General features: G+C 32.5%; 2 protein-coding genes across 4 annotated transcripts; one reads left to right on the top strand and one right to left on the bottom strand.

Annotated features, from left to right (window-relative positions):
- Positions 1–312: 312 nt before the first annotated feature.
- On the top strand, positions 313–6,475 carry LOC134693793 (uncharacterized). The gene is made up of 2 exons (XM_063554705.1): positions 313–371; positions 3,430–6,475. Exon 2 carries the CDS (start codon positions 3,448–3,450, stop codon positions 5,155–5,157), a length of 1,710 nt encoding a protein of 569 aa, XP_063410775.1. The 5' UTR covers positions 313–371; positions 3,430–3,447; the 3' UTR covers positions 5,158–6,475.
- A 1,080-nt stretch (positions 6,476–7,555) lies between these two features.
- On the bottom strand, positions 7,556–25,717 carry LOC134693794 (uncharacterized). 3 transcript variants are annotated; one of them, XM_063554707.1, is made up of 5 exons: positions 25,576–25,717; positions 13,335–13,477; positions 11,916–12,001; positions 8,933–9,074; positions 7,556–8,063 (listed from the first exon to the last, which is right to left on the bottom strand). In XM_063554707.1, exons 2-5 carry the CDS (start codon positions 13,459–13,461, stop codon positions 7,954–7,956), a joined length of 465 nt encoding a protein of 154 aa, XP_063410777.1. In that variant the 5' UTR covers positions 13,462–13,477; positions 25,576–25,717; the 3' UTR covers positions 7,556–7,953. The 3 variants fall into 3 exon arrangements, with proteins under 3 accessions (XP_063410777.1, XP_063410776.1, XP_063410778.1); XM_063554706.1 differs by having other exon boundaries at positions 25,572–25,716; XM_063554708.1 differs by lacking the exon at positions 25,576–25,717 and adding an exon at positions 19,208–19,253.
- Positions 25,718–27,484: the final 1,767 nt, after the last annotated feature.

The raw sequence follows: 27,484 nt of genomic DNA, 5'->3' as shown, positions 1-27,484 counted from the left end.
GACAATGAGATACACCTATACATACATGACATACATTGATCACTATAACGCAGAATTTACAAGTGCACATAAATGATAATGAAAGTAACTTCAATTGAGATGTTTTTACACGTTTAGTGTGTGCTCTTTGATATAAAATCAAAAATTGTGATATACCAAATCCGTTATAATGACAATCTGACAATTACATACACCATGTATACATAAATCAAATATAAATAACTTAGTTCTGCATTTTCCCCTACATTGTTCAGTATATCTTGGGAAAACCTATGAAGAAGTGAATGTTTAAATACTATGTCTATAAATAGATATACAATACATATGTCCCAGTGTATGTACATTTAATTTCCTTGGACAAACTCAAAATGGTAAGAATATCTCTAATATTTCACTTATTTGTATTCATTGAAATGCTTTCTTAGAATTAAAATGTATTGTGAATATCCATTTATCTTACATTAACTAAAAAATAAACAGAAATAAACAGAACAAAAAGAACCGAATATTATAAAAAGGTCAATTCGTACAATTGTAAGTGAATGATTGAAAGGTTGATCTAAAGTCAAAATATAGGACAAGGTAATGGTGTAATTTTAAATACAGCCCTAAAATTTTACAACATTTTTTCGATAATAACATATTTTTAAAACATATATTTCTTTTACAATTCACTTGCAAGCTAAACAATTGTTTTCAAATAAATGGTCCTTTCTAGTTCTTTTAAGTGTCTTTTGTTGATCTAACGAGTCAATAGTTTTTCAACTGATTTTTATAGTTTATAGAGTATATATAGTTTATAGATTATATTTTGTGTGTGCTAATGCATTCCAAGATTAGAGGGAATGTTTGCCAGCGTCTTCTTGCATGTTGAACCCCTTTACGTGATGTATCTGTCCCAAATCAGGAGAGTACTAGTCGATGATTGTTGGTTGATTCTGAATAACATCTTCACTGCAGATACATAGACATAATCAAAACAGATTACGTGGGTTTCAATGTGCACTCTTGAGTTGTACTTATGAGCGAATTGATTTCATAAGTTGACTGTTCTGTTTCAATTGCAATTACTTGTTTTAGTCGCATTTGTCATACACTTCTTGGCATGTTGCGGTTGTTACATTATATTGGAGAGGGTAAGGCTGATAATCCTAAAAGGAATTCGGTGTACAATGTAATTTTGGAATATTTTTTCAGTAATACATAAATTTCTCTCGTTGAAATCTAAAACATTGTTACATACGCGATCGGATCGTACAAGTTAAGATATATTATAAACACCGTAAGATGGTGACAAGGGAACGTCGCCATCTAAAATTGGATAATTAACGATAGGAAATGAGAAATCATTTCTTTAATCATAAATTTTAGTATTAAGCTTTCCGTTAATGATATAGATATCTAGATCGAGGAAAGGGCAGTGGTCATTGTTAGTATTGGCTTCATTTAAAGTAAGTGCAACAGGATACATTTCTTTAGTATACATACTGAAGTCGTCATTATTGAGAGCCAAAAAATCTTCCAAATATATTCATTTGAAAGACTGGGTTTTTTCTGCTTGAATCTATAAATAGACATAGCAAGATGTTAAATATAAAACAAAATAGCCTTAGCAAGATTTTTGATATAACATAAAATCAGTCTATTGAAGAAGCGTATCGATACAAACTTTTCTTATATCACATAGATATATTGTCTAATATTATTAATTCGTATATTTTAACAAATTTGATTCGTTTAGAGATAGTCACATGTTAAACTATATTTTCGAAGGTAGAGAAAAAAACGGCGGATAGCAAAAAGCATATTGACCGGCAAAAAGCATATCGCACGGTTATTTATAGAATATCTAAAAACCGATATACTTTGTGACGTCATGTACTGAATTTCAAGATATTGTTTAACGTTTTATAACACATGATATCTGTCATCGATTATTTGACAAAATCTTTAAATACATGTAAGGACTTATATACGTCCCTGATACATGTAAAAAAAAGGAAATGAAATAACAACTAATATGTTGTTACTGTCAAGGAGACAATGTAATATCTTTAAAATTCCAATAATCCTAAATGACGATATTGATACAATTTATATGGTCGGAAATTAATAATATAACAAATATAGCCTTTGTATGAGGTCAATACAGGATATATCGACCCAAAGAAGTATATCGACCTCGGACTTCGTCCTCAGTCAATATACTTTTTTCAGGTCAATATATCCTTGTATCGACCTGATACAAAGGCTGTATTTGTATAATTTTAATTTTAAACATGCAGACATTTCATGCGGAAAATGCTGTTTTCGGCAACGAAAAATAAAGAAAAGACTAACTTTAAAACTTATTGTTCAAATATAAGCAACAATGGGTCTAAATATACATTCAGAAGTTAGTTAGAAGCTTAAGTTTATGTCCGTGTAAAATTTGAAGTGCTGTTTTTTTCTTATATACATAAATAAACAAATGCTATTATTTCTAATATCAATGCCTTACTTTTAAAATATCATAGTGGTGTTTTTGTTTTATTAATATTAGTACTTATTAGTTTTTTTATTAGACTGCTGTATCCATATTTTGACAATTTTACCTATTATGTCTGTTTTGTTCACGAATCGTTGTATATATGACAGTATATGACGAGACTGTCATACACATGAGAGGTTAAGCGCAATAAAACCAGGTTCAATCCATTATTTTAACATTTTTATAATGCCAGTCCGAGTCAGAAGTATGACAGTTGTTATCCATTCGTTTGGTGTGTTTTATCATTTCATTTTACCATTTCATGAGGGACTTTCTGTTATGAATTTTCCTCGTAGTTCAGTATTTTTGTGAATTTACTTTTTAGTAGTATTGTATGTAAATAAGCAGTTTTAAGACCATTGCTTAAATTCAATATGTTTTGGTTACATCTTAAAAATTTCTCAATTGGTTTTGGAAGCAAAGCTAATCAAATAAGGGTTTAATACGAGAGTGTTTAGTTTTTTGTCGAGAGAACGCAGGTTAGGTGTGCAAATATATATAATATATATAAAATATAAGACAAATATCGTTGCGTAATATTAACAACTAGGGCGATACCTTGTTATATTCCTTTTCTAATGTGTGTGCGTTATCAGTTTAAAAGTAAAAATCAATTGAGAAAAATTACGTTTCTTCAACGCAGAGGAATAAATGGCCTTAATAAGGTTTGCACATTATTTTGAAATGTTCAATGTTCCTCTGTTTCACATTTAATTTGTTTATTGTTTTACGAAGACTTCAGTTTCAGTCTTATAGCGAGAAAATGCGCATAAGGTGTACTAGTGTATAAAGAAGATAATTATCTTTTTATTTTTTTTAATTTACAAGTGTAATTAATTGCGGCAAAATGAAAGTTAAATCGAAACCGCATTTTGATACTCAATAATTTTATATTTCAGGCATAGGTAAATAGAAATATGACATCAACGAGTATATATATCTGCTCCATTTGCACAGACGAGGAACATGCAATCACTTGGTGCACAAAATGTGAAGATTTTCTTTGTACTGATTGCGCAAAACATCATCAAAGATCAAAGACCTCTAAAGACCACAACACAATATCGACTCGTGATTATCGTAATTTACCGAATTTTATGCGCCAAACGAGCAATCTTTGCAAAGACCATGACAAAAAGAACGAATTTTACTGTTCTTTCCATTCATATCATTGTTGCATAGAATGTATCGCCGATAAACATCAACAGTGTAAAGACTTAAAACCCCTAGCAGACAGTTTGAAAGATGTCAAATCGTCTGCTAATATCCCTTTATTGAAAAACAATCTGAAGGATCTGAATGAAAGTTACAAAGAAGTACTTCATTACTTAGGAGAAAGAATAAAAACAATCAACAATCAAAAAGATGAAGGAATAAAGAGTGTCCGACAAATGCGGCAGTCACTAGATGTTCATTTTGACAAATTAGAAAAGCAACTTAATGACGATTTAGAATCCAAACATTCAAAATTGAAGTCAGACATAGAAGAACTTGTGAGGAAAATCGATAATCGAGCTAAACGAGTTGATGAATTGCGCGTTGCATTTTCTACGATGGAACAATATGCATCTGAACAACAAATATATACTGGTCTAATAGAATTCGAAAATAATATATCACAAGAATCGAAATACTTAGAAGAGCTAGACAGTGGAAATCAATTAGATAACATTACCTTGGAGATCATTATTCCTTCTGCTTTACAGTCAATTTTACAAGAGGTTACATCCTTTGGAAATATTGCTATCACACTAGCACCCAAAAACTTCAAATGTAAGAATATAGGCAAAAATCAAGCTCAGCAGTTAGTTTCAAAAGTTCATGAGATGGAGCATATTAAACCATCTCTGATGAACACTTTAAGCGTTCCGATTCGTTTCACCCTTAATATACCTGACTGTCAGATATACTTTGATAGTACAAACGAAAAGTATACGTTATTACTTCTTGATCAAAATGGGAAGCGCATGATGCAGTTCAGTAGTGAAGGGGTCTTTATTAAACACGTGATGACCTTCACAGATGAACCTCACAATTTGTGCCATGTTACGGGTGATATTGTAGCTGTCACTTTCAGAGGTGTTAAAAAGGTTAAACTGGTCGAGGTTGAGAAAAATAAAATAAAAAAAGATATACCACTTCCACATCAATGTTTTGGAGTTTCAAGTGATGGGGAAGTTTTAGTAATTAGCCATGCAAAGGATAGAAAAATGATCATACTGAACCATGTGAACTATGAAGACAAAGACATGTCAAAACAAACTTTAGAAGACATTTGTGTCGACCGTCTTTCGCTTTTCAAAGGTAAAATATATGGTACCAATCGTATTGAAAACGAGGTTTACTGTTTCAGAATTACTGGAGAACCTCTATGGACATTTACCAATAAGTACATTAGACAACCGGAAGGAATAGCTGTGGACAGGAATGGATTTGTTTTTATTGCATCCAATGGAAACAACAGAATCATGGTTCTGTCGCCAGATGGTAAAACAAGTAAAACAATTCTGAGTGAGAATGATAGAATCAGAGGACCCGGGGCAATCAACATAAACGGCGAAACAGGAATGATGATAGTTTCTAGCTATATTGATGGAGGGGATAGTGCTTTCATTTTCAAAATATAGCTTGATATATTATTTTAAGGTGTACAAAAGGAAAACTTGTAAATATGTAAATAAGAATTTGAAAATAGTTCAGAAGGTTCAGAAAGTGGTATAAACTTTTAAGTTGTTCTAGGAATCTTATTTTTGTTTCCATCTTTTTACTTCTCAACTACTCATGGACTAAGCTAAAATGTATTCTCTTTCTATTACATATCCATATCTACATCACTTACATAAATTTAAGGTGATCTTTAAAATTATTATCCATTTTGTTGTTTGTTGATGTGGTTCATAAGTGTTTCTGGTTTTTCACTATTGTTTGTTTGTGCCCATTTCTTTTTTGGCCATGGCTATATCAGTTTATTTTTGATCTATGAGTTTGACTATCCCTCTTGTATCTTTCGTCCCTTTTTTTTATATAGATTAGACTGTTGGTTTACCTGTTTGAATTGTTTAACAGTAAATTTGAGAATGGAAATGGGGAATGTGTCAAAGAGACAACAACCCGACCAAATAAAAAACAACAGCAGAAGGTCACCAACAGGTCTTCAATGTAGCGAGAAATTTCCGCACCCAGAGGCGTCCTTCAGCTGGCCCCTACACAAATATATACTAGTCCAGTGATAATGAACGCCATACTAATTACCAAATTGTACACAACAAACTAAAATTAAAATAATACAAGACTAGCAAAGGCCAGAGGCTCCTGACTTGGAACAGACGCAAAAATGCGGCGTAGTTAAACATGTTTGTGAGATCTCAACCCTCCCCCTATACCTCTAACCAATGTAGAAAAGTAGTCTTGTTTGGGCCCTGTATAACTTGCTGTTCGATGCGAGCGAATGCTCCGTGTTGAATGCCGTATTTGTACCTATGATTGTTTACTTTTTACGCATTTTAAGCTTGGGAGGAGACTCCAACATGTCTTATTGGCACTCATACTTCTTCTTGTTTCTATTCATTGATAAGCGTTTTTCAATTTTAAAAAAAAACCATATAACTGATGACTTAAAATTTGGTGTTTTACAGACATTTTCTAGAATGTTTTTGCTTTTAGTATTATATCAAGCCTTATTACTGGAACAACCCAATACATCGATGTACATATTTATTGAACTTATAATTACAAACAATGTAAAAGAGCTGTGTAATTTAGGTAAATAGTATTTAGATCTTTAAAGTTTAGAACCGAAATGTTAAAATAATGATTATGTATTACGACAATATCCTAATCTTCTCTGTTCACATATTTTGGGTTTATGTATGTATTGTTGGTGTTGATGTATTTCAAATTACTTTTAGTTTATATAGACTTTGGTAATAAAGATAAAGATAAGTATTCATTATTTATCTCAGCATTTTTTTTTTAATCTTTTGTTTAAATCGTTTCCCGTTAGCTGAATTAACGTTTTTTTTATTTTATTTTTTTCAATTAAAACAGCATCTTGAACATTATTTTGTTTGTGTCTGTAGAAAGGAGGGTGATTTGGCTTCAATAATAAAATCCAAGTGTAAACATGCAGATCTGTTATGGATTTTTGTACTAAAAATGTCTACCCAGTAGACAATAAAACCAATAACTACAGCTGCAATCACACTCATAATTCGCAAAGTGATAGACAATATCATGGCCAACAAAAATCAGGTGAATACAACAACACTTGTCAACGAAACACAGCATTGACTTGTAAACTGTGTACAATATAAACCAGGTAATCTCTCGTTCTTATGCTGGTCCACGTTCTTATGCACGACATCAACAAAACAGTATAATTGCGATATAAAGATAAATATTCCTTAATCCTGACAATATATTTAGCGTAATTCGTGTTGCTCAGTCTTCCGTTTTCCATGTTACGATTTGTTTACTGGTGTTTGTCTAGCGTGGTTCATGTTGCTTAGCCTTCAGTTGTCAGTGTTAAGATTTGTTTTCTGGTGTTTGTCTTTTTGTCTTTTTGTCGTTTTTCATTTATTTTTCGAATCATGAGGTTTATCGTTCGTCTCTATTTGATAGGTTATCTGTGAACTACAGTCGTTCAAACTATGATGCCGACCGGTAACTATCGAAAAGATAAGATAATTTTCCTTTTAGCAGCATTCACCTATCAAATTTTTTTTAAATAATTCTAGGCTTTTTAAAATCGTGTCAACTAGGAGAAATGTACTCCCCTCTGGAGAATTGTAATTATCTTAGGTGTTGCTCTAATCATACTCAACGGTATCAACTTGACTGCAACATATGCGCATTTTGTCAATACAATTGATCTCTTTAGTGATACTCGAAGGGAAACTCATGAATTGTTGCGGTCTTTAAATACTTATTAAAGCTATTGACGACCGGACAAAGCGGCAGAGCTATGCATGCAGATGTTAAACAACAACTTTATAATATGTCATAAAATGAAGAAGCACGTGTATGTTAGCTTGTGGTATACTTTATTTATATAAGATAACTACATGTATATAAACAGGGAATGGAAATTTTTACCCGTTACAGCTAACCACGTGTTCATCCATTAGATGACGTTAAAATGAATTTCCCACTATATTGTATAAAAACACTTACTTGTATTAAACAGTTGAATAAAAATTAGAAGTGGAGATTCAATATAATGGAAATTCGTCTTGCAATTTCACTCTAAACAAAATAAAATCTTAATTGGGTAGGTGAAAATTGTGACCCCCTGTCATTTCCCGCCTTTACAAAAAATAATTATACATCAAATTAGTCAGCATTTACATCTTTGAACATCTTTGAACTCTTATATTTCACCTTAATTTTGAGAAATAAATATTGTCTTAGAGATGATGAATTGTTTATCTTGGACATCCCTTTCCAATGACTTCCCGCTGGGTTTTAGAAATGTTGCCGAGTTCCTCTGCGAAATTACATAAATTCAATACCAGGTACTTGTCTTCTTTGTCCACTGAGAAAAAAATGGAAATGAAAATAAAATGAAAACAGTCAGTTGAAAATATAATTTATATATATATTTGTATAAATATATATTAGGTATGTCCATACTTCTTCAGCGGCAAAGTTTTTCACAATTTTCATTATAGTACAATAATTGTTATATGATTGGTATATTATAATGGAATACGATGATATGATTGGTCGAGAGAATTTCCGGTAGATGTTCTTGAAGTTGTTCTTTTTACGATAGAAGACGTTGACCGAACTTCTTTTTGTAACCAATGTAAACAAGATGGCGGCGATAATAACACAAACCTGCTAGTAGTCCTATCATTGTCAATTTGCTAAGTTTCTTTTGCAATCTCTTCTGACATCGGACTCGGACTTCTAATAAAGTCTGAGTTTTACTGTGCGTATTGCTGTGTGTTTGTTTTCTACATTGGCTAGAGGTATAGGGGGAGGGTCGAGATCTTACTGAACATATTAAATCCTCCTAAATTTGCGCCTGTTCCAAGTCAGGAGCCCCTGGCCTTGTACGTCTTGTATGATTTTTTAATTTTAGTTCATTTATATATTTCGGAGTCTAGTATGACGTCCATTATCACTGAACTCATTTTTGTTTATGGACCAGCTGAAGCACGCCTCCGTATGCGGGATATTCTCACTGTGCTGAAGACCCCTTGGTAGTCTTTGGTGGTTTTCTTCTTTTTGGTAGGGTTGTTGTCTCTTTGTCATTTTATTTTTTCAAAATTAAAAGTTTCTTTGGAACAATAAACATTTTACTTTTAAGACATAAATGAGACATCTTTCATATGAAAAGCGACTATCAATTAAACAATCATCAACAAATCACATATCTATATAAAAAAAATAATATACCGGAAATAACATATTTGTGCCTTTCAAACAAAACAATATCCGAGTGGCACATTTGGTCAGGTACTGGCATATAAAGATTTAGTGAAACGTCTTTGTTTTTATCATCTTTGGTTGGAAGTCCACCTATTCCGTCTAAATTGCCCTGATAATAGATATAATTAAAAAACAATTATAGTAAGTTATAGTCAAAATCTATAGTCCTCCCTTAATACGATTTTTAATTCTTTAAATTTGATTCGATTGAAATCAAATGAAATCGAACTCTGAACAATTGGGATAAGTATGGACACAACATTCAAGCTTGAAACAGCTCCAAATTTGGATTGTGATTAAATATTTGACACAGCATATGTTTCTGAAACAGAACGAATGTGGTATACATAATAACATTTACATTTTATGGTCCAAAATCATATTTCTAATTGCATGGTAAGTAGCTATCAAAGGTACCAGGATTATAATTTAGAACGTTAGATTCAACACATTATAGAACAACAAGATTTCTATTTCTGAGGAAATAAAAAAAAGTTAAAATTTTGGATCGTTTGGACCTTTTCATACTCCTTGTATAATCCTGATTCATTTATTTCGCCTCTGTGGTCTCCTGTTAGCCTGTTCACCTCAAGAGTGGATTTCGGTAGAATGTAAAGATGAAACCAGATGCTCCGCAGGGCGTAGCTTTATACGACCGCAGAGGTTGAACCCTGAACGGTTGGGGCAAGTATGGACACAACATTCAAGCTGGATTCCGCTCTAAATTTGGATTGTGATTAAATAGTTGACACAGCATAGGTTTCTGACACAGAATGAATGTATTCAAATGAACTTAAAATTTTTGTTTTCTCTTAGAGCAATTCACTATGCTGTTGAATATTAATCCTCTCAAAAAAATGTTTGAAGAAATTTTCTTTTTATTTATGAAATTTCAAATGAGAAAAATTGAACCCAATTTTTTAATCACATCGCCCTTTCCCTTATTCCAAAACTAATTTCAATTAAAATATTCTAATGGAGTTTGCAACAATTACTACTCATTTAAATACATCATAAAATATTAAGATGTAAAAAAACTGCTTGTTATCACTGAATGGTAAAGATTATTTAAATTTATCAGTTGGTAGTAAAAAGTGAATATACATTGTATATTGTATATAACAAAGATTTAAGTTGATTCTGGACAAAGAAAGATAACTCCAATTAAAAAAAAATTATTGCAGATATTTCTTGCTTACTATACTGGACAAAGACAGATAGCTCTTAATTAAAAAAAAATTGCTATTTCCCAATATTGTGAAATTAGATATTTCTTGCCATTGCACAATACTGTGCAATTGAAAAGACTTGCTTTTGCACAATACTTAATATAATAATTTTAGATCCTGATTTGGACCAACTTGAAAACTGGGCCCATAATCAAAAATCTAAGTACATGTTTAGATTCAGCATATCAAATGAGGCCCAAGAATTTAATTTTTGTTAAAATCAAACTTAGTTTAATTTTGGACCCTTTGCACTTTAATTTAGACCAATTTTAAAACTGGACCAAAAATTAAGAATCTACATACACAGTTAGATTTGGCGTATCAAAGAACCCCAATTATTCAATTTTTGATGAAATCAAACAATGTTTAATTTTGGACCTCGATTTGGGCCAACTTGAAAACTGGGCCAATAATAAAAAATCTAAGTACATTTTTAGATTCAGCATATCAAAGAACCCAAAGGTTTCAATTTTTGTTAAAATCAAACTAAGTTTAATTTTGGACCCTTTGGACCTTAATGTAGACCAATTTGAAAACGGGACCAAAAATTAAGAATCTACATGCACAGTTAGATTCGGCATATTAAAGAACCCCAATTATTCAATTTTGATGAAATCAAACAAAATTTAATTTTGGACCCTTTGGGCCCCTTTTTCCTTAACTGTTGGGACCAAAACTCCCAAAATCAATACCAACCTTCCTTTAATAGTCATAAACCTTGTGTTTAAATTTCATAGATTTCTATTTACTTATACTAACGCTATGGTGCGAAAACCAAGAAAAATGCTTATTTGGGTCCCTTTTTGGCCCCTAATTCCTAAACTGATGGGACCGAAACTCCCAAAATCAATACCAACCTTCCTTTTGTGGTCATAAACATTGTGTTTAAATTTCATTGATTTCTATTTACTTTAACTAAAGTTATTGTGCGAAAACCAAGAATAATGCTTATTTGGGCCCTTTTTTGGCCCCTAATTCCTAAACTGTTGAAACCAAAACTCCCAAAATCAATCCCAACCTTTCTTTTGTGGTCATAAACCTTGTGTCAAAATTTCACAGATTTCTATTAACTTAAACTAAAGTTATATTGCGAAAACCAAGAAATGCTTATTTGGGCCCTTTTTGGCCCCTAATTCCTAAAATGTTGGGACCAAAACTCCCAAAATCAATACCAGCCTTCCTTTTATGGTCATAAACCTTGTGTTAAAATTTCATAGATTTCTATTCACTTTTACTAAAGTAAGAGTGCAAAACCTAAAAGTATTCGGACGACGACGACGACGACGACGACAACGACGACGCAGACGACGACGCCAACGTGATAGCAATATACGACGAAATTTTTTTCAAAATTTGCGGTCGTATAAAAAGCAAACACAAGAAGATGTGATAGTTTAGTTTTAAGCTTTGATCTTAATCATTTCAAAAGCCAAAGGTACCTTAAACAAGAGAGGAAGTCTTCAAGGTACGTCTCAATTATTCGATAGCTTACCTTAGCCGTACTTGGCACAACCTTTTTGAATTTTGGATCCTCAGTGCTCTTCAACTTTTTACTTGTTTGGTTTAATAAACATTTTGATATGAGCGTCACTGATGAGCCTTATGTAGACGAAACGCGCGTCTGGCGTACTAAATTAATAAATAAAGTACCTTTGATAACTATCAAATTCTACCTAATTACAGAAAAGTTTTTGGAGAGCAAATACTTGTAATCAACTTACCCTCAGTGGTTGATCTAGAAGTTTGACCTTGAATACCAGAAACCCTTCCGGTCCGTCTTTAACATTCTCGACTAGAACTGATATTACTGTTAATATAAAATTGAACAATTTTCAAAATGATGTACAAATGTATTATCCTCATGTACAATTTTAATAATAAATTATTTGAGTACTGTGGATTCATTATAATTCGTTGGGTATCAATTTTCGTCACGTGGGTTTCGTTGGTACAGGTGAACCACTAAATCAAATGTTCAACAAAAACAAATATTTTTTTAAATAGGCTTTTATACAGAGATTTTCAAAACCACGTAATCAAATATGAACGAATATGAATCTATAGTATACATAAGTTCTTCTAATTTTAAATCAGCAATGTTTAAGTTTAACTTTGATTTAATACATTTAAAATTTGTGTTCTGAAATAGTTTTGATATGTTTATAAAAGCGGAGTGGGGGCTCTGATTGACATAAGGAGGAGCCGCTCCAGTCATGCTTTGGTGACTCAGCACCCCCCCCCCCCCTTTCCAACCCTCCAACCCCTGGATCCGCCTATGTTATACAGTTGCTGATCGTTTTTGCTCTTATCGATTGAAGCCGTTTTTTCTATTCAATATTTCGGTTATGCAAAATAAATGGGGAATGTGTTCATAGGAACACAGATGATGATCCCGCTATCAAATACCATCTTAAGGGACATAACTCAAGAACTGTAAAAATGACGCTTCCAAAATTTTAACTAAAACTGAGTTTTGTGGTAATAAGTATTGTATATGCTGTATCATTTAAATGGTAATGAGCATTGTGTCTAATTAAGTGTTATAGCAGTTGGTAGACGCAAAGTAAAGTTAGAGAACGGAAACAATTTTTTCGAGTGATTTAAACTTTGTTTCTTTGTATGGATAGTAAAATTTGGTATGTTCACTAAGTCGTTTAAATCACGCAAAACATGGTGAGACATGCACAGAAGTGATAGATATGCATTATAAATATAGAAAATTGAATATTTTAATTCAAACAAAAACAAAATAATTGTATCATATACCCAAGCGCATGTGAGACAGAGCTGTCGTCCTTTGCAGAAGGAGGCGTCAACCAGACCACACCTGTGTATAAATAATGTGCATGCTAACGGATCTATCATTCTCTCATTTACAAGTCACTGGGTGTCGGATCATGATTGCTTTTTTCGTACACATGTATACGGGAAGACGGATTTGTTTTAATGCATGCTTAGAAATTTGATTCTAGGAGGAAAGAACGACAACACTGTCTGTATGGGAGATTGAAAAAATCCGTCCGTTCGGAACTCATTTTATGCATACGGGCCGTGCCGTACTTACATCTGGTTTCCTCCTTTCAAATACTTATGATTTTATTTTATTAATGCTCGGTAATCGATCAACACCACCGACTTACTTGTTTCTGCTGTACATAGGTTCCCAGAAATTTCTTCCCCATTGATGTAAATAGAGTCATCCTTACAATCACACTGCTGGGAGGATTGCACTATGGACAATAGTAGTACAATTATAAGTATTTTCATTTTCAGAAACTAGTACCTGAAACGAAAAACAATCATTTGACACTGTGTTTTCAATATTCAGTGTTATCATTCAATCATTATATCACAATCGGGTAGCAACAATACAAATTTTACCAGTATTGACCGGTTTGTTCTACTCGGTTTATAACTAGAAGCATTTCATAAATAGAATATCAAATAAAATGTTGACACAGATACATGTATATGTTCACCTGTCGGCTCACAATAATTATTCAGAAAAGACAATAAAACGGACAGCAGCATTGGTAATTAATTCAAAGTCGCTGGACCAATAACAATATGTAGTGTGCAGGGCCTCGACATGTAGGATACGCAAGCTCTGAAATATCGCAAAGACTGAGAGATACAATGAAACCTGTTTAAACCGAATCTGTTCATGACTTCAGAATTTGTTCGGTTTTGACCGATGTTCCTGTTTTATCAGGTTCACAACGCATACAATTTGTAATGACAAATGACGGGGCATAAGAATATATATTCAAGAGGCTCTCAAGAGCCTGAATCGCTCACCTTAATTCTTTTGGTTAAATCTCTCATCAATGATTATTTTGGCTTTTCAATTTATTTGAATGTTCTTTGGATCGTCCTATTTTCTTCAAAAGCAAATAAAAATCATTTTCTCCTATGTTCTATTTTAGCAATAGGAGCTATGTTTCTTTACATACAAGGAAATAAAATGTATACTAGATACTCTGAAACTCATTTAGCCTAAGTTTAGCTGAAATTGATACAGCAGTTTCCAAGGAGAAGATTTTTTAAAGTAAGTCAACATGATGGACAAATTGTGAAAAAAAGTCTTTAAAGGACAATAACTCCTTAAGGGGTCAATTGACAATTTTGGTCAAATTGACTTATTTGTAGAACTTACTTTGCTGAACATTATTGCTGTTTACAGTTTATCTCTATCTATAATAATATTCAAGATAATAACCAAAAACAGCAAAATTTCCTTAAAATTACCAATTCAGGGGCAGCAACCCAACAACAGAATGTCTGATTCATCTGACAATTTCAGGGCAGATAGATCTTGACCTGATAAACAGTATTACCCCCTGTCAGATTTGCTCTAAATGCTTTGGTTTTTGAGTTATAAGCCAAAAACTGCATTTGACCCCCTACGTTATATTTTTAGCAATGGGGGCCATGTTTGTTGATAGATCAAAACTTTGGATACAATTTATAAACTAGAGAACCTAAGGAACATTCAGTTAAAGTTTGGAAGTATTTGGCCCAGTAGTTTCAGAGGAGAAGATTTTTGTAAAAGATTACTAAGATTTACGAAAAATGGTTAAAAATTGACTATAAAGGGCAATAACTCCTGAAGGGGTCAACTGACCATTTCGGTCACGTTGACTTATTTGTAAATCTTACTTTGCTGAAAATTATTGCTGTTTACAGTTTATCTCTATCTATAATAATATTCAAGATAATAACCAAAAACAGCAAAATTTCCTTAAAATTACCAATTCAGGGGCAGCAACCCAACAACAGAATGTCTGATTCATCTGAAAATTTCAGGGCAGATAGATCTTGACCTGGTCAAAATTATTATCCCTGTCAGATTTGCTCTAAATGCTTTGGTTTTTGAGTTATAAGCCAAAAACTGCATTTGACCCCTATGTTCTATTTTTAAAAATGGCGGCCATGTTTGTTGATAGATCAAAACTTCGGATACAATTCAAAAACTAGATACCCTAAGGAACATTCAGTTAAAGTTTGGAAGTATTTGGCCCGGTAGTTTCAAGGGAAAATATTTGTATAAGATTACTAAGATTTACGAAAAAATGGTTAAAAATTGACTATAAAGGGCAATAACTCCTAAAGGGGTCAACTGACCATTTCGGTCACGTTGACTTATTTGTAAATCTTACTTTGCTGAACATTATTGCTGTTTACAGTTTATCTCTATCTATAATAATATTCAAGATAATAACCAAAAACAGCAAAATTTCCTTAAAATTGCCAATTCAGGGGCAGCAACCCAACAACAGAATGTCTGATTCATCTGAAAATTTCAGGGCAGATAGATCTTGACCTGATAAACAATATTACCCCCTGTCAGATTTGCTCTAAATGATTTGGTTTTTGAGTTATAAGCCAAAAACTGCATTTGACCCCTATGTTCTATTTTTAGCAATGGCGGCCATGTTTGTTGATAGATCAAAACTTCAGATACACTTTATAAACAAGATACCCTAAGAAACATTCAGTTAAAGTTTGGAAGTATTTGGCCCAGTAGTTTCAGAGGAGAAGATCTTTGTAAAAGATTACTAAGATTTACGAAAAATGGTTAAAAATTGATTATAAAGGGCAATAACTCCTAAAGGGGTCAACTGACCATTTCGGTCACGTTGACTTATTTGTAAATCTTACTTTGCTGAACATTCTTGCTGTTTACAGTTTATCTCTATCTATAATAATATTCAAGATAATAACCAACCAGATGCTCCGCAGGGCGTAGCTTTATACGACCGCAGAGATTGAACCCTGAACGGTTGGGGCAAGTATGGACACAACATTCAAGCTGGATTCAGCTCTAAATTTGGATTGTTATTAAATAGTTGACACAGCATAGGTTTCTGACACAGAATGAAAGTGTTCTAATGAACTTAAAATTTTTGTTTTTTGTTTTCTCTTAGAGCAATTCACTATGCTGTTGAATATTAATCCTCTCAAAAAAATGATTGAAGAAATTTTCTTTTTATTTATGAAATTTCAAATGAGAAAAATTGAACCCAATTTTTTAATCACATCCCCCTTTCCCTTATTCCAAAACTAATCTCAATTAAAATATTCTAATGGAGTTTGCAACAATAACTACTCATTTAAATACATCATAAAATATTAAGATGTAAAAAAAACTGCTTGTTATCACTGAATGGTAAAGATCATTTAAATTTATCAGTTGGTAGTAAAAAGTGAATATACATTGAATGTTGTATATAACAAAGATTTAAGTTGATTCTGGACAAAGAAAGATAACTCCAATTAAAAAAAAATCTTGCAATAAGATATTTCTTGCTTACTATTCTGGACAAAGAAAGATAACTCTAATTAAAAAAAAAATTTGCTATTTCACAATATTGTGAAATTAGATATTTCTTGCCATTGCACAATACTGTGCAATTGAAAAGACTTGCTATTACACAATACTTAATGTAATAATTTTAGATCCTGATTTGGACCAACTTGAAAACTGGGCCCATAATCAAAAATCTAAGTACATGTTTAGATTCAGCATATCAAAGAGGCCCAAGAATTTAATTTTTGTTAAAATCAAACTTAGTTTAATTATGGACCCTTTGGACCTTAATGTAGGCTTATTCGAAAACGGGACCAAAAATGAAGAATCTACATACACAGTTAGATTTGGCATATCAACGAACCCCATTTATTCAATTTTTGATGAAATCAAATAAAGTTTAATTTTGGACCCAGATTTGGACCAACTTGAAAACTGGGCCAATAATCAAGAATCTAAGTACATTTTTAGATTCAACATATCAAAGAACCCAACCTATTCATGTTTTGTCAAAATCAAACTCAGTTTAATTTTGGACCCTTTGGACCTTAATGTAGACCAATTTGAAAACATGACTAAAAGTTAAGAATCTACATACACAGTTAGATTTGGCATATCAAAGAACCCCAATTATTCAATTTTGATGAAATCAAAAAAAGTTTAATTTTGGACCCTTTGGGCCCCTTTTTCCTAAACTGTTGGGACCAAAACTCCCAAAATCAATACTAACCTTCCTTTTATGGTCATAAACCTTGTGTTTAAATTTCATAGATTTCTATTTACTTATACTAATGTTATGGTGCGAAAACCAAGAAAAATGCTTATTTGGGTCCCTTTTTGGCCCCTAATTCCTAAACTGTTGGGACCTAAACTCCCAAAATCAATACCAACCTTCCTTTTGTGGTCATAAACATTGTGTTTAAATTTCATTGATTTCTATTTACTTAAACCAAAGTTATTGTGCGAAAACCAAGAATAATGCTTATTTGAGTCCTTTTTTGGCCCCTTATTCCTAAACTGTTGAAACCAAAACTCCCAAAATCAATCCCAACCTTTCTTTTGTGGTCATAAACCTTGTGTCAAAATTTCATAGATTTCTATTAACATAAACTAAAGTTATAGTGCGAAAACCAAGAAAATGCTTATTTGGGCCCTTTTTGGCCCCTAATTCCTAAAATGTTGGGACCAAAACTCCCAAAATCAATACCAACCTTTCTTTTATGGTCATATACCTTGTGTTAAAATTTCATAGATTTCTATTCACTTTTACTAAAGTAAGAGTGCGAAAACTAAAAGTATTCGGACGACGACGAAGACGACGACGACGACGACGACGCAGACGACGACGCCAACGTGATAGCAATATACGACGAAAATTTTTTCAAAATTTGCAGTCGTATAAAAACAGCAAAACTTCCTTAAAATTACCAATTCAGGGGCTGCAACCCAACAACGGGTTGTCTGATTCATCTGAAAATTTCAGGGCAGATAGATCTTGACCTAATAAACAATATTACCCCCTGTCAGATTTGCTCTAAATGCTTTGGTTTTTGAGTTATAAGCCAAAAACTGCATTTGCCCCCTATGTTCTATTTTTAGCAATGGCGGACATGTTTGTTGATAGATCAAAATTTCGGATACAATTTATAAACTAGTTACCCTAAGGAACATTCAGTTAAAGTTTGGAAGTATTTGGCCCAGTAGTTTCAGAGAAGAAGATTCTTGAAATAGTTTACGACGATAGACGACGACAGACGACAGACGACAGACGACAGACGACAGACGACGGACGACGGACGACGACGGACGCCAAGTGATGGCATAAGCTCACTTGGCCCTTCGGGCCAGATGAGCTAAAAAGAAGATGTGGTATAATTGCCAATGAGACAACTATCCACAAAAGACCAAAATAACACAAACATTGACAATTATAAGTCACCGTACGGCCTTCCCTAATGAGCAAAGCCCATACCGCATATAGTCAGCTATAAAAGGCCCCGATAAGACATGTAAAACAATTCAAACGAGGAAACTAACGGCCTTATTTATGTAAAAAAATGAACGAAAAACAAATATGTAACATTAAACAAACGACAACCACTGAATTACAGGCTCCAAGATTTCAAGATTCAAGATTTTATTGTACACTCTGACAGTTTACACTGTTACAAGAGGCAGATATACATAATATACAGCTTGACAGAAGTGGTATAAGATTTGTATAATAACAGAATAAAATTGAAATAAACATATATACAGGTCAATTGAATATAGGTCATCAAACACACCGTAACATACGGTTGTTTGACACGTGATTTAAACGATCAAAACAGGATTACAGTCTCCTGAAGAATATGTTTGGTTTATACAGGTATTCGGTTTAAGCAGGATTCGGTTGAGTCTGGTTACACTGCCATGATATAGTTTCTTACAAATGTCACGTTTATACTCGGTGACTGAGGGCTTAAAGTAATCGTTTGAAAATTGCCAGTAACAATTTCAATAAGTTTCTAATGCAATGGAATCCATCTAGGTTTACAAAGAATTTTGGTTCTTATTATTGCAAAATAGAAAAAAAGACATCTGAAATATGGTAAAAAAACTTCATAAGGTGGACAAAAATACCAATCTGTTTTGGTCAAATAAACTGCTCTTTAGAGAACTTTTTAGCGAAAAATGTAAAAAATAAAGAAAATAATTTACCCCGTTTAGGAATGTGTGCTTGTTTTTGTCCTTCTGTCGATCTAACCCATCCGATTTTATACATTAAACCATGATTACACTAACTTCTATAGAGTGATAATTTATATAAAAGATTTACCGATACTATAATTTACACATATATAAGGTCGAATATAACACCAAGCACGTGCACCTGCATGACCTGACTGAACAGTAACTGTTGCCATGGTTGCTGAATTTGAAAATAATGGAGTCAATCGTTAAGAAACGACAAAAACGGCTATAATTTTTGGTCAAACTTCTTTTTTCATTGTTGATCAGTTTTTAGCGAAATTACAAATTCAATGTTCGTTGTGTTCGTCCTTTATGTCGAGTTCAACAGATTATTAGCAACATCCATTTTTTTTAAATTTGTATACCAAATTAATTAACAGAGCTCCAGATAAGCTGCGTATTTGCGTGATCACGCAATACAAATAATAGAAAACCCAATGCAATTGTCCATTGAAGGGTTCAACAACCAAATTAATTCAACGGAAAACCCAATTATATGCCAAAACCATGAGTTCTCAACCCTTTTATTGGCTACCGTTTGTGTTATTTACCCTTATCTGTTTACATTCGTCGCGTAAACTATTTTTATAATATTTATAATTGGAAATTTCCTGTCTTTCTAAAAATAGATCCCTGCATCAAGTAGCTGAAATGGGTCCCTGTTTGAGTTTTCCGTTGCTCAATAGGTACACGTGTTTTTGTAAATATTTCGATCTTCTCGGTGTTTATCCTATTAGCGTGTGTCATGGAGTCATATTTTTTTTGCATTGCTCGGGATTTTTCATAACATACATCGAATTAAAACGAAAGTGAATGTCAAGTTAAAATATTGAATAGAAGCATGTTTTCGGCTTATTTTGGAAAACTGAGGGAAAGATATAATGATGACAAGACTCAGCCAGTGTCTTTAGGAAGCGTCCATCGAACGCACGGGCGTGTGTGCGTACCATAACGAAAACATTGCTAATAAACACGGGGTTTCATCAAAAACGAATTCAGTTGGAAAAAGTGAAAGGCCCAATCAATTAAGAAATGATAAAGCATCAGAAATCAAAAGTTCTAATAAAAGGATTTATGTAAATTGAATAAAAGAAAATCATTCAAGTATAATTAGAGTTTATATACAGTAACTATTTTTTTATTCATTTTACGGTTAATTAATGAATACACACACCATGCACACAGCCACTGATCAGGCACTGGTCTCAGAATTTATTATATAAAGGTATAAGACGAGTGCCTGTGAATACACATATCCTTTTTTGTGAGAAAATACAAAACTGGCAAAAGGTTTGAAATGGGGCACAAATTAAACCTACAATTGCTCCTCAGTGAATAAACCAAATAAAACAGCTAGCAAATAACCCTAACCATAACCCTAAACCAAATAAAAGAGCTAAACAAAGACTGAAACATATTAATTTAAGATGGAAAAATTGGGGTTGATATTGCCTAAATATTCAATATTGTGTCGATGAAAAAACCCAATACATTAAGGAGATTGGTGGTGAAAAACACAATTTGATATTAACCTGAGGGGTGAATTGGAATTGATAATGCAATTAAAAAACTTTATCACCCAATTATATAAGAAAATGGTGGGTAAAAACCCCAATTAATGAATTCTTATCTGGAGCTCTGTTACCATATATAACTACACCATCAATACAGTGGTAATTCATGTTAACAGATAATTTCCATGTTTAAATGTCAATAACATTATATCCATTTACAAATGCTCAGGTTATAATTCATAATTGCCGTGGACATTGTTGGCGAGTGACTGTGTTATGATAATTGGTTGCAGGGTTGATGAATGGGTTTTGTTTTCATTCCAACGATCCTAGACCCTTTCCTGAGCACCTGAGATACCCATTGTTCAGGTTGTTTTGGGTTTTTTTTTGCTTTGTTTTTTGCTGTTTGTTAGAGTTTTTTTTGTGTTTATTTTATTTGTATTTATCTTTTCGTTATGGTGCTGTCATGCTGTGGTCTTCTCGTTGACTTACAAGCCTATGAGTACTGATTGTCCTTGTGAATATTTCGAAAAATTTAAAAACAAGAATTTGCCCATGATAGTACCAAAATGACCCACTCGCGCTATCATTTACTATGTTCAGTGGACCGTGAACCTGGGATAATCAAAGAGCTGATAGCTCTGAAGTGGAAGAAGGTGAATAAAAGGTAACTTGAATTACCATAAAAGCAGCCCCACTTACCCAGGCTGCTTTGTTCCATTATCGTTAAAATGTATTTTTTTTCTTCAAACAAGAAAAGGTCATAAGTACATGGATTTCCCATCCGTACAATCATTTTCTATGTTCAGTTGACTATGAAAATTAGGTAAAATCTTTAATTTGGCAGTAAAATTAAGAAGATCATATCAAGAGGAACACATGTGTAATAAGTTTCAAGTTGATTGGATTTCAACTTCATCAAAAACTACCTCGACCATAAACTTTATAACCAGAAGCAGGACGGACGGACAGACTAGAACACATATTGCCCATAAATGGAGCATAAAAATAGTAAGACTTGTTACATACCCGCCAACTTTTGAAAGTTCCCAAATGGGTTTTTACTGCACAACAACAATTTTAAAGGTTACAATTTTTAGCGACGTATTTTGCAAGATCTGGATTGTCTAGAAAAAGTGTCATATTTGTATGATGAACTTACATGCCTTTTCCTTAAGTCTGTTTGCATGATTCTAGTTATATATTAAATCGGTAGAAAAAATATACATGAAGCTAGCAGACCAGGGTTTATTTTCCAGATTAAGAATATTAGATGCTTGTTGAAATTTCCAATTTTGAATTATGCACAAAGATGGACCTTTAACAGGTTGGGAACAACACTCCAAATGAGGGTAACCTAACTGGAAGATCATCACAACCCACTGTAAAAAATGAGCACAAAAAAAGTCATTTATATTCATATTATTTGATGAAACTTTTCCCCAAGAACTATGCATCTATTAAGTACTGAATGGTCAAAACATCATGTTTTTTTATCGACATAAATTTTGTCGTAAATGTAACCAAATGATGTAGAAATTGTGTTTTTTCTTCAAATTTCCATCAAATTGGAATGTTTATAGTTCCCTTACTGCCTCTCTATTTGAATAAAATAAAATAATAAGAAGAATCTGTTTCTTGTTTTGTTTTGTTTTGTTTTTGACAAATGATTGTTCACTGCTTGCAAATGAATCATTATATTTATATATCTTATCTGAATATGTTTTTGTTCATGTCTCCATCTCCTTATCATTTGTTAATGTATAGACAAATAAGAAAGAAATAAGCTCCACATGTATATTTGCAACATCGTAAATGAATTAAAAAAATAACATACACTAACACTAGTACTGCATGGATTTTAAGCATTATGAAAGTCATATTTGTAGAAAGCTTAAAAAGACTTAAAAACAGTGTAAAATGTCTTGCTATTTCTTAGCTTACACAATAAAATCTAATATATACTAACATTTACAAATTTAAATTTCAAGATTTTACTAGGAATTTTTCTATCTACTAGACCTTTTATTAGTCTAGTTGCACATATTGTATGTTAACTACTATACCGTAATAAACAAATTTATGATATAAACTTCAATTTAATCCTTGAAAGGAGGGTTAGATTGCTAAAATAATTTATAAATTTTATTTTTTTTATTTGTCCAAAATCATTTAAACTCATTTAATCAACATCCTTTTATAATTATTTGATTAAAATATTAATCATTTATAGTCTTTTTACAATTTACATTTTTAAAAGCAAAATAACTGAAAACAGTATTTCAATATTCCCAATACACATCGTTTTGATAACACAACGGCAGTAAGCCGGAGGTAAACATCGGTGATTACCAGTATGTTTGACACCCAAGCTGTCAAGTGAAGCTATATAATTATACATTTTCTTTGATGTTCAGGTAAAATTTAACACAGGTGTCAATTACACCTGTACATAAGAAATGATCAAATATGGCGTCTGAAAATTTTCATTCATGAAATATTTCATACACGGGAGTTTTTTCTCCTAAACTGGAGGACGGGAGGAGACCCCTGAAAACGGGAGTTTGCATACCTGCCAACTTTCACGATTTAGGCGTGTACTACACGATTTTGACCCTTAGTCACGATTGCACGATCGTGTTCCTGAAAAACCCTCTAAAACACGATTTGGTGAAAATCTACACGAAAAATATTGTTGTTCCCGATTTTGAACTGTGTCTAATGGAGGAAAATCGTGTTCAGCCAATCAAATTGTGTGTTTCTCATGATCAAATTAATCAGCCAATCAAAAACGTTTTTTCTCTATATTGAACTTGTGTTGTATTCCACTGTTTGTTGATGTAAAAACGTGAACATGGCAAATGATTTTTCAACTGCAAGGAGGTTCTTACACAGAATAAGAATAAAAGCATGGCTGATTGACAAACTTCAATGATGCAGTACTACCATGAATATAATAAATAGTAGTTTATTCACCAATTTATTGACATTACATATACACTTGCTGTAACATACTTTCATGTATGTATTCAATCATTTAAAGTATAATGTACTATTCATTATTTATCACATGGACCCCCACACCCACATCAACATGAGGAATCCCTTAAATGAGGGACTACCCTTAGTCAAGGGGTCACTCTTGTAAAAAATAAAATAGAAAAATGTAGATTTATTAACTTTAAAATGGGAAATTCTGACATTATATTTGGTACAGCTTTTCTAAATGAAGAGTCCTATTATTTTGAATAAGATATAAGGCCAAGAACATATCAAAATTCTTGGACATGTGTTGACCATATAATACCAGATAGGTCATAAGATGTATAGTTCTTTGGGAAAAGTTTCTTCAAATAATATGAATGTGTGCTCATTTGTACTTTAAAAGTGGTTTTTAATGTCCTAACATTGAGGGGGATCCCTATGTGTTGTTCCCAACCTGATAAAGGTCCTTCTTTGTGTATAATTTTAAATTGGAAAAGTCAACAACTATTTAGTATCCTTACACATGAAAATAATTCCTGGTCTTACAGCTACATGTTCATATTTTCTGCTGATATAATAACTAGAATCATGCAAATAAACTTAAAAAAAAGGGATGTAAGCTCATCTTACAAATCATGCAAATATGACACTTTTTCTAGACTACAAAACAGCACACGCAAAAAAGTCGTCGCAAAGAATATTAAACTTTGAAATTGTTGTCGCCCGCTAAAACCCCCATGGGCATTTTCAAAAGTTGGCAGGTATGAGTTTGTACTCCCGTCGGGAGGTTCACGTGTATGTTACGAAGGGCATCTAATTCACATGACAAAGGAAAACCATGAATAAAGACAACACTTTATATATCCTTTTTATTTATATAAAAACAAAAACTTCTTGTCTGCAGGATTGCAAATTCGTAACTTCAAGGGCGAACTTGTAAACAGGGCGAGTTGTCCCGATACCAAATTCACGCATGCGTAATACAAATATCTACAGTTAAAACATCCTGTTACAAGTACACAAATAACGTTCATGTGGATGAGATGAAATCTAATAATTTACATGAATAAAAAGGGTCATATTTACGATAGTGATTGTTTTACAATCATAATTTACAAATTAAATGATTCAGATGCCTAATCATGTGTAAAAATCGGTGTCAGGAATCTTAAGTTGTTTTGAAATTGTAATACACGAAATGAATGCGGCATACGGAGACTCAATGCCAAGGGTCAGCCCCTTAAGTCTTCTGCAGCCGGTTGTACAAATGTTTCATTAGTCTAAAGTGTCATTAAGTCTTCATTAAACCCTTATGATGCATTAGGCTAATGAAGACTTAATGACACATTAGGCTAATGACACTTTCGTACAACCGGCTGCAGAAGACTTGACGTCTTCTTCCACTAAAAACTCTTATTTCAATTTGGCATTAAAATTAGAAAGATCATATCATAGCGAACATGTGTACTCAGTTTCAAGTTGTTTGGATTTCAACTTCAACAAATTTAAACTACATTGATCAAAAATTTAAACCTGAACCGGGAACAGACGGACGAACAAACGGACGGACGCACAGACCAGAAAATGTAATGCCCCTCCAATATCGTAGGTGGGCATGAAAAACATTTTTACAAACAAAGAACATTGGTGATACATATATACACATGATACAGTAAATTTAGAATAATGGTATATAATTTGTATTTCCGTTCTCAATAATGCGTTCCATAGAAAACACAACACATACATTTTTAACAATGACAATGTGTAGTATATTATTATTCTGTAAATAATATCAAATAAATGTCAGAAAATGATTACACAATACTCACTAACTTGCGTAGATTGATCACCATTACAGATTGATACCCACTGATCTTAATAATAACAGATTAATTGATATAGTTGTAACATCATTTACAATGAAGATTTGTTTACAAGATGACGTATCAGGTAAATACTATGGCAAACAGTAAGCGTCATTAAATGATCGTTACGGAATATCCGTTTCACAGATAATATCGGATATGTTCCTTATGCCATAACTACTAAACTGGTCCGCCGTTCTATCTATAGCTTCGCACCTTTCCTTTTCACGAATGATAAGATAAGATAAGAAAAGATAAGATCTTTTTATTCTAATTAAGGGGCACATGAAGAGCAAAGTAATTTATTACAATGGTTTTTATATATGTTACAATAATGATGACATAAATCATGAATATGAATTGAACTATTTTAATTCTTAGATAAAAAAAAAATCAAACATAACAATATATCTATTATTAACAGGCAAGCATTCTCAACGTCTTAAATAAAACAATATCTATACTATATTGATAGTTTTCTCAGTTCCAAACATTTATTGATATAAATAGCAATATTTTTCAATACCTCTAGGTTTTCTTAAATAAAAAGCTTATTAGATTTTCACTTGTGCTTAATTCTTCAAAATTTTTACAAGCCATAAAAATATCATCATAAAATTCTGTTCTTAAAAAGTTATAAAGCGGAGTCTGACATATAAAATGTTCTTCGTCTTCAACTTTATCTAAGGTGCATTTTTTACATAATCTTTGTGATTTATCTATATAGGTTTTAGCATACATGTATCTATCTGTCTCTTCTTTTGGGGGATGCGCACTTATTCTGATCTTGCACAGTGCTTGTCTATCTTTAAATTAGTTGAATTCAAGATATTTTTCTGCACCAAAAAAAGTTTGATTGAAAATTAGGTCAAGAGTTTACATGTACCTCTACCTGATTCAACAGTATTTTCTCTAAATTCTCTCCATGTGACTTACCAGATTTTAATTAAATTATGATATACCGGGTTTGTAATAATATGAGCAACACGATGGGTACCATATGTAGAGCATATTCTGCTTATCCTTCGGGAGCACCTGAGAGATCATCCCAGTGTTTGTTGGAGTTCGTCTTTAGGCTTTAGTTTTTACGGAAGCCTTTTAGGGCCATGGTAGTCTACTTTTGACAATTTGATATACTACACATTATAAATTTGATATAACAGATTATTAATTTAATATAACAGATTATTACTTTGATATAACGAATTGTAAATTTCTCTACAAATAGTGTAATTTTATCATAATAATGATTCATTAAAAGTTGAATAACCCGGACATGCGCATTTCTAGAATTAATTGATTGTTCATCTGACGTCCAGTAAAAAATAGATAATGCATTTTCAAAACTAAATTTACAGGTTTAATGTTTCTATAACCAACACTATCCCTTTCCTTTTTATTTGAGACAATTCTCGGGACTTGTTTCTCAATTTCGCATATGGTACCTGGTGCCTTAGAACGAACAAACATAAAAGAGAAAAGGGGGTCTATTTGATCAATTTATATTGCATATTTTCAAGTCAAAGCGAAACGAAGTGTTCTATTGAGGTGTTAGTGTTTTTAGGAACATATGAACATGTTGTTTTATTAATTCCAATAGGAACATGTTTAATCCCGCTGCAAATGTTTGCACCTGTCCTTTGTTAGGAATCTGATGTACAGTATTTGTCGTTTGTTTATGTAATTTATACGTAGTTCTCGTTTCTCTCTTTTTTTTTTAAATAGATTAGACCGTTGGTTTTCCCTTTTGAATGGTTTTACTAGTAATTTGTGGGGCCCTTTATAGCTTGTTGTTCAGTGTGAGCCAAGGCTCTGTGTTGAAGGCCGTACCTTGACCTATAATGGTTTACTTTTATAAATTGTTACTTGGATGATGA

Source organism: Mytilus trossulus, chromosome 12, assembly GCF_036588685.1.
Source record: "Mytilus trossulus isolate FHL-02 chromosome 12, PNRI_Mtr1.1.1.hap1, whole genome shotgun sequence".
Taxonomy (NCBI): domain Eukaryota; kingdom Metazoa; phylum Mollusca; class Bivalvia; order Mytilida; family Mytilidae; genus Mytilus; species Mytilus trossulus.
Note: the sequence above shows the minus strand (reverse complement) of the source record. Positions and strands in the feature narration are given on the sequence as shown.

Coding starts and splice junctions, on each gene's coding strand:
- LOC134693793 (XM_063554705.1), top strand. CDS start 3,448: ATGACATCAACGAGTATATATATCTGCTCCATTTGCACAGACGAGGAA.
- LOC134693794 (XM_063554707.1), bottom strand. CDS start 13,461: ATGAAAATACTTATAATTGTACTACTATTGTCCATAGTGCAATCCTCC. Junction 9,075..11,915: donor TTCTAGATCAACCACTGAGG/GTAAGTTGATTA, acceptor ATCTATTATCAG/GGCAATTTAGACGGAATAGG. Junction 8,064..8,932: donor GCACAAATATGTTATTTCCG/GTATATTATTTT, acceptor TTTTTTTCTCAG/TGGACAAAGAAGACAAGTAC.